At 35.6% G+C, this 13400-nt stretch overlaps 1 protein-coding gene across 2 annotated transcripts in view; it reads right to left on the bottom strand.

Moving 5' to 3' along the window:
* The window catches only part of Cadm2 (cell adhesion molecule 2), a 1155779-nt gene that overhangs the window by 186051 nt on the left and 956328 nt on the right, over positions 1–13400 (bottom strand). For both annotated transcript variants that reach the window (XM_008832226.2, XM_008832227.1), the window contains 2 exons: positions 9349–9501; positions 7229–7366 (listed from right to left, as the gene is read on the bottom strand). In XM_008832226.2, coding sequence (XP_008830448.1) covers positions 7229–7366; positions 9349–9501 — 291 coding nt within the window. The remainder of the gene's footprint in view (positions 1–7228; positions 7367–9348; positions 9502–13400) is intronic.

Genomic DNA, 13400 nt, shown 5'->3' with positions numbered 1-13400 from the left:
AAAGAAAGGAGCCAGGGGCTCCTCCCAAGCCCACGGGACCCCTGAGGAACAGATCCTCAAATGACCTCAAGAGTGAAAACAAATCAGTTTTTCTGGTCCAATGGTATGTCCTTAAACACCCAAAAGGGAAGTATAACCAAAGATTAAAGGGGCCAATATAATTTCATAAGAGCACACATATATATAACTAAAAGTTACTTGACAAACAGCAAAGCCAGACAGGTGATACCTTCAGTCGAGTTCTTGGCCAGGATGGATAAAGGCTCTTCCAGACAGTAACCCAACATACTACTGGAAACATTAACAGCAGACCCCAATTCTATCCAAAGGAATATTATTTCTTTTTTTATATGTGTGCTTGTATTGCCTGCATGTAGATAAGAGCACCCATGCCATTTAATGCCCATGGAGGTCAGAAGAGGCTGTTGGATCCCCTGGAACTGGAGTTACGGACAGTTGTTAGCTACCATGTGGGTGCTGGGATTTGAAACTGGGTCTTCTGCAAGAACAACCAGTGTTCTTAACCACTGACCCATCTCTCCAGCCCCCTTGACTGCCTAATTTAAATTAAGCAACAATTCTGAGAAACAACATCAAGGAATGATTCATAAAAGTAAAAGAATAGTAATTAAATAACTTGGACATTATGAATTGGCACAATCTCTTTTGAAAATAGCTGAGCTTCTTTTAAAAATGTAAATGTTTATCAAATAACATAAAATTAATGTTTATGATTTACTATATGTTTAAATAATACCTTTAAGAAATCTTTATATATATTTAGTGCAAATGATACAAATCACTCATTTCCTTTCATGTTTCCTTCAAAAGAGTCACAATCTCTGCTTTAAATGTTAATATTTCATTTAAATTAAGATTTTTTAAAAAAATAACGTGTTAAATTTATTGTTAGGTTAAAATCAGTTTGGAAATTCAAAGAGAGTATATGAATATATTATCCATTTCTAAAGGTTGATTCTACACATGTTTGATTGAAAAATGAAGAAATAAGATGAAAAATAATTATATGACCAAAGAATATTGCTAAGATGTAGGTTAAAGAATAATTTTCAGAACCATTATAATACTAAAGTATACTTTGATTTAATTTTAGATAATATCCCTCTATGAACAGACTTATAAGGTACACAGAAGATTAAGTGTACTTTCTAAACTTAATAATTTAAACACTTCTTCCTTACTTTCTGGAATACTTACTATGACTTTGCTTATTAACTCTAAGCCTATAGACTTGGTTGGTCATAAAATCTCTTATTAATACTTGAGAAATATCAGGAATTTGATTTAATAAGTCTATTTTGTTGTTGTTTGGTGTTTTGGTTTTTGATTTTTTGAAACAGGGTCTCCCTTTAGCCCAACTGGCCTGGAACTTGCTATGTAGACCAGGTTGGACTTGATCTCACAGGGGTTCACCTGTCTCTCCCTCCAGAGTGCCGGGATTAAAGGCATATGCCAGCACACCTGACTTGGTAAGTCTGTTTTTAGGCCAGGAATCTTATGTATAAACACACACTAAACTATGGGTACAGTGATAAGCCATTAAGAAATTGTTACCTTTCCAACAAATAACAAACCATATACTATGAAGTTTAAAGAAAAATTAAGTTGGCAAAAGTTATAGTTAGCCAACTTAAAAATTAGCTGTGGCTCTATGCTTGATTAACATTAAATATATATCAGGACAAACATGGTGGCACTTGGTTTTAATCTCAGCACTTGGGAGACAGAGACTGGCAGATCTCTGTGAGATCGAAGCCAGCCTTTTTAACATAGTCTTTTTTAAAGCAAGCAAACAAAAAAAGCCCCCAAAATATGTCAAAAACCTTATTACATAAGAAAATATAAGTCACTTCAAGCTCAATTTTCAAACTTCAAAAACATACGAAGAGAAATGAAACACAGTTGCTTGTACAACAATGCAGTGTGATTGGGTAGTGGCAAAGTTCAAGAACTCTCCACAAAGTCAGACTTTGATGGAGATACAATTCATTACTCAACCTCCATTTTTTGAAAAGATTAAACAAGAGTAATATCTGAAATAATTTCAGATTTTTTTTTTATTTTAGTGGACAAATGTTCTAAGAAACACAGGAATCTGAAGTTTATATTCTTTGAGCATCATTATTGCTCTACTCCATAGGATTCTTTGTTTGAAATTTATTTTACCTTTTGAATCTATCTCCATGAAAAAATAATTCCATTGTCATCTCTTCAGGGTTTTATTCATTCATGCTTGAAATTTTTCTTACTCATCTATCATTCACATGGCCCCCAAATTCCTAAATCCCCAAATTTCCCAGAATACACACTGTCTGTCAGATGAGTGACAACACAAACTCATTCTGCCTTTGGAGATCTGTTTTCCATATTGCAGTACAATAAATTCCCTCCAGCTTAGTGGATCAAAACAAACACTCTTGTTATGGCATGTTTTCTGTTGGCTAGGAATCCAGGTGTTGCCTAGCCTGGTCCTTCGGTCACTAATCAAGGTCTTTCTTGGGGTTACAGTCCCCATGTTAGCTTTATAGATCTCTTTAAGTTCGATAGTTGTTGGCAGTTCATTATTCTGAGTCTGTGTGTTCACTAGCTGTTGCAAAGGGACTACTTTCTGCTCCTAGAGGTCACTTACAATTCTCTGTCATATGGCTTCTATGAACAGTATAAAATAACTGCTTATTTTCTTTTGTACCATGTGGAGATTGACACGCTGAATCTTTTCTCTTTTAAAGACCTCAACTTATTCAGACCCACTTTTGATACTCCATCTTCGTCAAATACAAAAGGGATCCATCCGTGGTTATATCTGCGACATCTCTTTCCATATCCATATAAGGTAATGTAATCAAGGCAAATCGCCTCACTTCACATTAAAGATCCCCTCTTACACTTAAAGGGGAGGGTTTATATAAGAATGCAGGCTTATTGGAGGTTATCACAAAATATTTGTTAATGCAGTAAGGTAAAAGCTAGTTATCCAGAAAAAAAAAATCTCAACATTTTGTAATAAGAAATGCTCAAACTGCAAATTACCAAACATATAACTAGAATGAAAACTTTAATGCAGCTGCCAGCTCTCAGGGAGCCAAATGATTTAAGAACGTAGTGCACATCTTTTTCCACACTAAATGGCAGAGACTCAGACTTCTCTGCTACCCAGAAGATTAAAGGCTGAAGTAAAACACGTGTGGTTTGGGAAGCAGCACTGCCCAGAGGCAGCAAAGGGATGTCTGAGTCAATTCATGGAGGTGGCAGGGAATCAGGATTAGATGGAATTGTGAGCATTTCATTCCACTGTTTAAAGCTTATACAAAAAAAAAAAATCATATCATTGTTCAAAGATAAATCCCAAATGCCTAAATCTGGAATAACAGGGTTTCCAGAGCATATCTGAATCCTGCTTTCTTGTTCACTTCTTATGACCACATCACATATAAGTATTTCACCAGTATTCTAACCACATTCAATAACTGCCAAGATAAATGAAATCCCTTTCTGTAGAATGTCTTATAACTTAGCATTATCTCCAGCCCAAATAATGAACACATTATTTTGTTCAATAAACAGATGCTTTTCTAAGTGCCTGCTTATCAATGAACAGTTTGCTGTTTTGGCTTTCCCATTAAGCAGAGCCAATTTCTACCCATGCTGGATAGCTTCAGTTATCAACTTGACACACCTGGGTAGAGGGAGCCTCAATTGGGGAATTGCCTTCATTCTGTCCTATGGCCATGTCTGTGGGGCATTTTCTTGATTGAGTGATGTGGGAGGGTTCAGCCCATTGTAGGTGGTGCCACCCCTGGGCAGGTGGTCCTGTATTATATAAGAAGGCAGGTTGAGCATGGGCAAGGGGAGCAAGCCAGTATGCAGGTAGGTGTTCCTTTATGGTCTGTGCTTCAGCTCCTGCCTCCAGGTTCCTGCCCTTAGTTCCTACCTTGGGCTCTCTGATGAATTGTGACCCAGGAGATGTAAGCCTAATAAAGCATTTCCCCCCACAAGGTTGTATTGATCGCAGTGTTTTGTCACAGCAATGGAAAAATATACTAGAACACCACCTCTTTGGACAAAGACAACAGCCGCACATATTTGCACCTGGGAGATCACATGTCCATATGCCCATTTCCCTCTTGGTGTATTCCAAAGGAACACTTTCATTCTGTTTGTATTCATGTTTTAATTTAGAGATTCATATATCCCATCAGTCATGATTTACTGGATATAGAAATAATTTTCTAAAAAGATAGAAATGTTTGAAATGCATTTAGTGATATTTATACTTGGCAACTATTTCTATATATTGAACCAAATTCATTTCTTGTAATAGCAGTTACAAACAGGCATTATTATCGTAACAGCAGATGAGAAGACTACAGCTCAGAGATGAAGGATTTCAACACAGATTATTGATTTTCATGATGCTCTCTATACTAATGCAGTCTTTTAAAGAGAAGGTCCAGTATCTTTCAAATACTGGACACTGTGCTAGAAATTCATATCTTGGGTTCTGCGCATCTGCTCAACCAGACCACCTAGGGCAAGAGCACTGAATCTGAAATTCAAAATGATGTTGAAATTCACCATCAATATTTGCAATGATGTTGCCTATTAAAATGTGTGAACATTGAATGTCTGCTCCTCATGATAAATATAATTAAGTAGTGCTTTCTAACAAATGTCACCCAGCAACACGAAAATAAAATACATAGTATCTACGGTGGTAAAAAAATAATTTTATATATATTCCTATTCACAAGAAATTATTCTTGCAATAATTAATTCAATATACATAAAGACAGCATAAACATCTCCAGATCAAAGTTCTTGGTTTCTTCATTTTGTCCCTTCACTTATGCAGCCAGATACACTATGTAATTGAGAAGCATTTAAAATTTTTTGATTTAATTGATTTGGATGTGTTTTGAGTGGCCTCACCTTCTGTTTTATACTAGGGATTATGTCTGTTCAGTGTTGCAAATGGAACTGTAGTAAATTCAGGCAGGCAGCAATAGAAGTGATATTTTTTTTTATCTCTGGAAAGCCAAGGTAGTGTGATGAGGATGAAACACTCCTTGCAGTGTGGAGTGAAAACTATAAAGTAACTGTTCCTTAAAACAGCACTTAACAAATTTAGAGGACAACAACCAGAATGGAAGCCTACTCTGTGGAGACTACTACACTTTTCTTATTTATTTATACGCCTATTGAAGTAAAGTTTAGACCAGTAAAGAAAATCACCATCTGGCTGAGTTATAAGCAAAGAAAAAGATACATAGATGAATAAATATAGTGACAATAAATGCTCTATAAATGGTGACACACTGGAGGACATAAGAAATTGAGGCTTCACAACTTTGAGTATCGAAGAAAACCATATGCTGATTCTGCATATGTTTTTGTCTCTATGTTTTTTCAGAAACTGATCCAGATGTCATTAAAGTTCAGTGCTTATAAGATCAAACTTTACATATTTTCACCTATAAACATAACAACACCACCTCCTTCCACATATGTTCAGCTTTGTTGAGTTTTCAAAGCAAAATCTGGGATTGTTAAAATTAAGTTCTTGCATAAAAATTCAGTGAATCGCTGGTTTTTCCTGAGGTTATACTGTTAAGTATAATCAGTCAACGTTAATGAAGTATTAATGTGTTGTATTCTTTAACTACCTTGGGGATATAGGCAAAAAAAGCCTTTGGGATAGTAATAAAATGCTAAGAAATAGGAACTAGCTAATTGCTCAAAATGCTAGATTTAGGGAAGGGATGCATGCAATTTATAAAACAATTCATTGGCCTAGAGAGATGGCTTAGTGGTTAGGAACACTTCCTGTTCCCCCAGAAGACTTGAGTTCAGTTCCCAGCACCCACATAGTATGGTTTACAACCCTCTCAAACTCCTCTCCAGGGGATCCAATGCCCTCCTCTGGGCTCTGAAGGCACCTGCACACAGGTAGCATACACACACATAAACTGCCCCCCCAACAAATATAAATCTTTGAAACAATTAATTGAAGTCACACATTAAAGAAGAGCCAGCTACTGAAAACCAAGTCGTTCACCGAAAAAGGCACATGGTGTTTAAGAATTTGCTGCCTAAAGAATTTCTGTAAGCTCTAGAAAGTGGATTTTAATCTTATTCTACAATTTGGGGCTTTCTGTTAGAAGTGCTTAACAGAAAACTGACTAAAACAAATTCTTGTCATAGATAACTAAGGAGGAAGAATGGAGGATCCCCTTAGGAAAGTTCTGACTAGGATCAGAAATATGTACTAGACACACCCTGAAGACAGAACAAAGTTGGACATTACTGAGCCTGCCAGAAAACAAGACTCAGGTTACACAGAAATTAAGTATTTAATTTAGCATTGATAAGGTGTCTAATTTCTAACATGTGTCTTTAGTTTCTCAAAACGTTGAATGAGATGTATTTACTAGTTAGACAAATATAATGATGAAAATTATATTATTGTTAAGGAACTTTTTTGGGCAAAATGATATAGAGATAGAAAATGGATAAGAATAATTCTTTAGATTATAATCTCAAGGGTCTGGAGAGCTGGCTTGGTGTTTAAGAGCAATGGCTTCTCTTGCAGAAGATCCAGGTTCAAACCCCAGCACCCACATGGTGACTAACAACCATCTGCAACACCAGTTCCAGGTGACCTCCAAGGGCACTGCATGACACAGGTGCTCTGACTTACATACATGCAAGCAATACACTCATACACAAAGAATATAAATAATAAAGTATTTTTAAAAAGATCATAATCTCAACTCTATGCAACTCTGTCTGTTCAGCACTAAGTATTACATAGCTGAATAGAAGGTATTAGTATTGAAAATTAAAATAATTGTAATGGTTGACATAAACATGTCATAGAACATTATGCCAAGAATTATACTATTATCATGTCTTAGAAAACTTATTGGAACAATCATCATTAACAATTGTAATACTTGGATATTAAAGGATATATAATATCAGGTCTAATATGTTGTCACGTGCCTTTACCTACTGAGCCATCTTGTCAACCCCACAGATATTAATATACTTAATGAAATTATATAATTTAGGAAATAGTTAAATATGATCAAATTATATTTAATCAGTAAGCATTAATGTAGTCTAAAAATATGGGAATAGCTCTTTTTAAAACATGTTCTAGTTTTTATATATTTATTTTGACTTGGTGACTTTCCTCATACTTTACCTTTAATTTCTTTGTCATTTTTGAACCATCTTATATCAGCAGCAGGTTTACTGCCCGATGTTTTGCAAGTCAGCTGCATCAGGTCTCCCTCCATAACTGGAGAAGAAAATCCACTAATCTGAGGCTTCTCAGGAACACCTGAAATGTAATCAAATAAGGAAAGCATTAGTTAGCAGGGATGTCCTAAATATTTGCAAAAGTTAAGATACACAGAACACTTCAGGTACATGGGGACATATAGACAGATGATAGATAGATGATAGATAGATGATAGGTAGATAGATGATAGATAGATAGATAGATAGATAGATAGATAGATAGATAGACACACTAAAATACATGTGGATATTTCAAAAATAGAATATCATACCTTCAAAATTACATATTTATTTTTGTGTTTGTGTGTGCATAAACATATTTGTGGGGTAGAAGGGCACATGGATGCTATGGCTTGCCTAACCACTGAGCAATCTCTGCAGCCCAAAGAATTGTTTTATACACTTCATGCCTCCCTTCTAAAACTGTGGCATAGAGAACAAACAGTTGTTTTCAATTTCTTGTAGAGTTCATTGGGCAACCTCACCTTACACCTTGTTGGAGTCAGGGTCTCTCCTGATTTTGCCACTGTGATGTGCATACTAGGCTAGGTGGCCCTTATACTTGGAAAGGATTTTCCTGTCTCCATCTCCCATCTAGCTATGAGCATGCTGGAATTATAGGCTTTCACATGGGTTCTAGGGATCCAAACTCAGGTTGTCAGGCTTCTGTAGCAAGTATTTAATGCAATGAGTCATCTCCCCAACTTGAATATCACACATTTCCTATGCTGTATTATTCAGATTTTTGATAGAGGTTTATTAAAATATCATGTAACATGATTTGATAATAAACGCATAATGAACCCTTCATTGTTGAACTATTAATTTAGTTTTGGGGAAGATTAAAATGTAAGAATATCGGGAAACTCCAATAAGCAATACAAAGCAAAACAAGAATAACAGGAATAAAAGAGAAATGAATCCATCTTTTCTATTTTTAAAAAAATCTATGACATACCACCATTTAATAAACTGGACTCTATAGTCATTTATTCTTTGAGTCCTGTGTTGGCTCTCTACAGAACAATACATGAACCTCAGGCAACTGTTATCTTGGAACACTCCACTTTAGTGGGTATATCTTGTCCTTAATGCAAACTTGTGAAACTTTTTATCAAATCATTCCAGTGCAACTGGCAGGGAAACATATTTCATATCCCATGCACAAAACCAATTCACTAGGTGGATTAACTTTAATATTCCTACCTCCAAAAATGGTATGCACTGGTCATTTTAAATGCAACATTTTCCTTTATCTAAAAGGAAAACAAACAAGGGGCAAAAAGAAAAAAAATCTTTAAATTTCTCAAACTTGTTCAGTGCACAGGTGTGTTTCAATGAATTGCAGCCGTTTCAGCTGATTGGCACATGGACATCTGTGGAGTCGATGAGCTCTGAGCTGCAGCTTTATTTTCTGTGAATCTCTATGAATATATTGCTTTTTCATGTCACTTTAACCTTTGGGAAAATGGCCTGATACTTAGAGAATAAAAGCATAAGGAAGCTACAAGCTGCATGCACAAGCGACATTATGTTCTTCAGTCAGGAATATAGGAAATACAAATTTAAAAAATGGAGACACATGGAAATATCAAGGCTATTTAAATTCACCAAAGTACAAAAAGAGGGCATTTTTGAAAGCCACAGGTTATTACGGAAAGTTCCTGTCAGGTGACTTACTTGGTGTAATGAACCGGGACACTTTGAACACAAGTTAGACTCATCGCCTTCATTATTCTATTACTTTGTACAAGGTTCAGGACCACACAGTATACAGACGATTTTGATATAAAATTAATTAGAAATCAAAAACCACTTGCTGCCTTATGCTTTCTGGCATTCATGTAAACTTTTGCATCTCCCTATGACCATTTATAAAATGAAGTCAGCTAAATGACAGCAACAAATTAAATTGTCTAGTGATCTGATCTTTAACATATATTTTTCTATTGAACCATGCTGTTGTGGCAGTGTGCATTTCTCTATGGTTGTGATTACATGACGCTAGTTTCTTGCACTTACCCAGCACAGTGAGATAGGCCTTGGAAGTTTTGACAGGCATTGTAAATAAGGAGCAGGTGTACTGTCCTTCATCAGAGAGAGACACATCACTGACACTGATGCTCAGCTCATGCCAGGAAGCGCGAACCAGCTCAATCCTATTGTCCCTTAAAGCTGGAAAAAGAAAATTTTGAAAATGTGAATAACAACATTACAAACAGTAACTATTTTTAAATGATGGATTTTGATCATAATAAAATTAACATTTTATTTGATCATGTATTGAATTTTTATTTCCTAAAACAATGGTTTAAATATGTTGAAATATTTATTATATTTTAAAAGTTAAAGCACAATTAGGCTCTTCTTAATGAGCTCACAAAAAAACTTTTTAATGGCATGATGAGATCTAGTGTAGTACTTTGCATGAGGCAGAGGTTGATGATGCTGAAAATGGCTTTCTTTCACAAAGTTATTTTTTTATGAATGCCAGTGTGAAGAGCAATTATGAAAATGATGGGTTCACTTCTAAGGACTGATACACTTGGGGAACTGGGATTGCTAGAGTTCTTCCAGTACATCAACAAATAACATCACCATATTAAAAACCCGCAGTCATAGAGCTACTTACTGAACATAATTTAAACCTGAACTGACATTTAGCTGTAAAGTACCTGTGACGAACATGTTGCTTACATTTGTTCTGATTAGATGGAGTACTGTGCTATTATATTCTTATGTTAAAACAATCAGTTCTCTACCACAGCCACTTATTTTCCTAGAAACTCTTTGACTCTCACAGAATTTTACTCCCTTGACTCATTTGTGTGTATGGGGAGAAAAGGGCGGACAAAAGGTTTTTATGTGCTTCATTAAATATAGCAATGAAATCTAGAATCAAGCAAGAGATAACTAAGTGTATTCTCACTGACAACCAGACCCAGAAAGCAATTACTCTCTCTATGTGGCCCAAGACTGTTATTCACCATCCAGAGGCAAGGGAACATTGACAAAATGTTGGAGGAGAGGTAGGGTGGGGCCACCCCAGTAAGATCCCCAGCCTGGCAAGTGCTTCTTCCTATGAACTAAGCAATTTATTTTGCTGTTTTTAGGTGGCAAATCTAAGGTAAGGTACAAATCAGTGTGAGCTCATGTGGTATAAGACAAGCCAATCCTACTGGATTCCACCACAGTCACAAAAATAGAATTCTTCTGAGAAGCATGTACAACATATAAACACAAGCCGAAATCTGTGTGATAATCATAAACATAATTGAAACCTTCTAGAAAAAGAAAATCTATTCTAAATAGCAACTAGCCTTGACACTTTGGTAAAAATATCCCTCCTTTCTTTCTTTCTTTCTTTCTTTCTTTCTTTCTTTCTTTCTTTCTTTCTTTCTTTCTTTCTTTCTTTCTTTCTTCCTTTCTTTCTTTTTTGCTGTAGTGGTTACTGATAATCAACTTGGCAGGTTCTAGAATTACCTAGGAGACAATATCTGGACATGACTGTGAGGAAGTAGATTAAATTAGTTTAGCTGAGAGGTTCCACCTCAATTATTAGTGACACTAGCCCGTGGGCAATGGTCCTGGGCTGAAAAAAAAAAAGTAAGCTGAACCCTGGCATTCACTGCTCTGGGCTTCCTGACTGTGAATGCAACATGGTTAGCCGCCTGTTACTCTCTCTGCTTTTCTTTCTGTGATCTGATAGAATATAACCTCAGGAACTAGGAGTCCAAATAAACCCTTGTGTTATTAAGTTGCTCTTGTCAGGTATTTTGTAACAATAACAAGATAAGTAACTAAGACACTAGTCTTACCAAATACCCAGAAAGTCATAATTTTTATGAGAAAAATAATCAAGAAACCAACAGTGAGATTAATCAGGTATAGAGATTTTTCTGACAAAGATTTCCAAGCAGCTATCATATCTGTAAAGCCACTTTAATAACTGATTATCATTTTTTGTGAAACAAAAGAACAGAGAAATTCAGCAAGAAAAATAAAGTGGTTAAGAGCACTAGTTGCTCTTGCAGAGGGCCTGGGCTCTGCTCCCAGCTCCCACAGGGCAGCTAATAGCCATCTGTAACCCAGTTCCAGGGGATCAGATGTCCTCTTCTGACCTCCAAGAGCGTTGTAGGACATGGGTACACTTTAATACATGCATTAATATATTCAAATACACAAAATTTTTTAAAAATTAAAATTCCCAGGAAATGAAAATAGCCTAGACTTTGATCAACAGATGAGTGGATATGAAAATGCAGCACATATATACAGTGGAATTTTATGTAGACTTAAAATAAAAAAAATCATGATATTTGCAGGAATATGAAATCAACCGTAGATCATTATATTAAACAAAATCAGCCACATTCAGAAAGACAAATATGTTTTCTTACAAATGTAGAACCTAATTTAAAATTATATATGTGTCTGTGTGCATTTATGTAAGTGTGTTTGTGGGTGACAAATGTAAAAGAAAATCATGACAAAGCAATGGAGGAGAAAAAGGTCTTAAGGAAAATGGAAATAGAATAACGGAATATGTGTAATAAAACAGCAGAAGGGGGAGGAGTAGAGAAATAACAGAACCAGCTGGAGGTGGGGACATAGAACAAAATATCAGAGTTGTCGGACATTAATGAGAACAAAATATAATGATGTGTATGCAGAGGTCTGGAACTAAAGTTACTACAAAAACAAAACAAAACAAAACAAAACAAAACAAAAAAAAAAAAAAAAACCACCCATCTTCAACAGGGCTGATTCTATAAGACTGCATGACTGATTAGCTTTCATTGATTTGGGAGTGCTGGAAAGTTACAGGTTCAGAGCCAAACGATCTTGAACTGTGTTTACTGCCCATCTCTCTGTGAGCTTGCATTCGCATTCTTATCCTATGACTATTATGTAAAGTTTATGGAATAAACAAACTCAACAAATCATCTCTGATTTCTTTTGAAATGAGACCTGTGTAGCCCAGCTGGCTTGAGACTCACGTTGTAGATAAGGCTGGCCAAGATCTCATAGAGACAGAACTGCCTCTGCCTTTATTTTTTCAAAATTTTTTTTGTGTGTATGTATTTCATAAAGAACAGCCCAAACAATCTTATTCATTTTTATATCTGCATCCCAAATGGCACCCCACACACCCCCCATATACTCTGTCATCCCTATTACTGTCCACTGTGTTGTCAGTGCCCCCAGCCATTCCCTCCACCTTCTGAGTGCTGAGATTAAAGGCACTCACCATCATGCGTGACTGAGAACTGTGTTTTTTAAGTCACCACTGCCATGATAAAGCTGGTCATTATGTATGCTAACCTAAGAAGTTAATTAAAAATGCTTTTTAAAAGAATTTAAAGAAAATCAAACCTGTCAAAAAGAATTTTTCAATAAGTAATATTTACCCTCTTTGGGTTGTCTTAATAACTGAGATTATAGAGGATAATCAGCAAATTTAAAATTTGAGCACTGGAATTTATCCAATCTCAGCAGCTAATATAACAAGATGGAAAATGACAGCAATGAAAACATGGTAGTATGAGGCAGCCATGAGACAATTCTGAGATGCATAACACCAGCATCACTATCCTCACAGAAGGAGCAAAGAAGAGAATAAGGTTGAGTGAGTTCCAGAACAGCTGGGGCTAAAAAAAAAAAAAAAAAAAAAAAAAAAAAAAAAAAAACCACACACACACAATCACTAAACATTTTCCCAAATTGGTAAAAATGTGCAAAGTCAAGAAACTGAGAAATCTAAAATAAGGAAAATCTGAAATCCACGGCAATTTATATGCAAATAAAACATTAAAAATAAAATAAATGAAAATAGGGCTGGAAAAATGTTTCTATAAATAAAGGTACTTGTGGTGCAAGCCTGGGGCCCCATTTTGATTCCCAAAAGATAATCGACCCCAAAGTGCTGTCCTCTGACCTCCAGATCTGTACTGTGCCTTGAATGCCCTCATCACATATTTTATGCATACACATGAAATAAGGAAAAATAAACAAATAAATAAATAAATAAGAATTCATACAATTAAAAATTAAAAACAGAGAGAAGAGTTTGA

The sequence above is a fragment of the Nannospalax galili genome, unplaced genomic scaffold (genome assembly GCF_000622305.1).
Source record: "Nannospalax galili isolate Female #2095 unplaced genomic scaffold, S.galili_v1.0 scaffold293, whole genome shotgun sequence".
NCBI classification, from domain to species: Eukaryota; Metazoa; Chordata; class Mammalia; order Rodentia; family Spalacidae; genus Nannospalax; species Nannospalax galili.
Note: the sequence above shows the minus strand (reverse complement) of the source record. Positions and strands in the feature narration are given on the sequence as shown.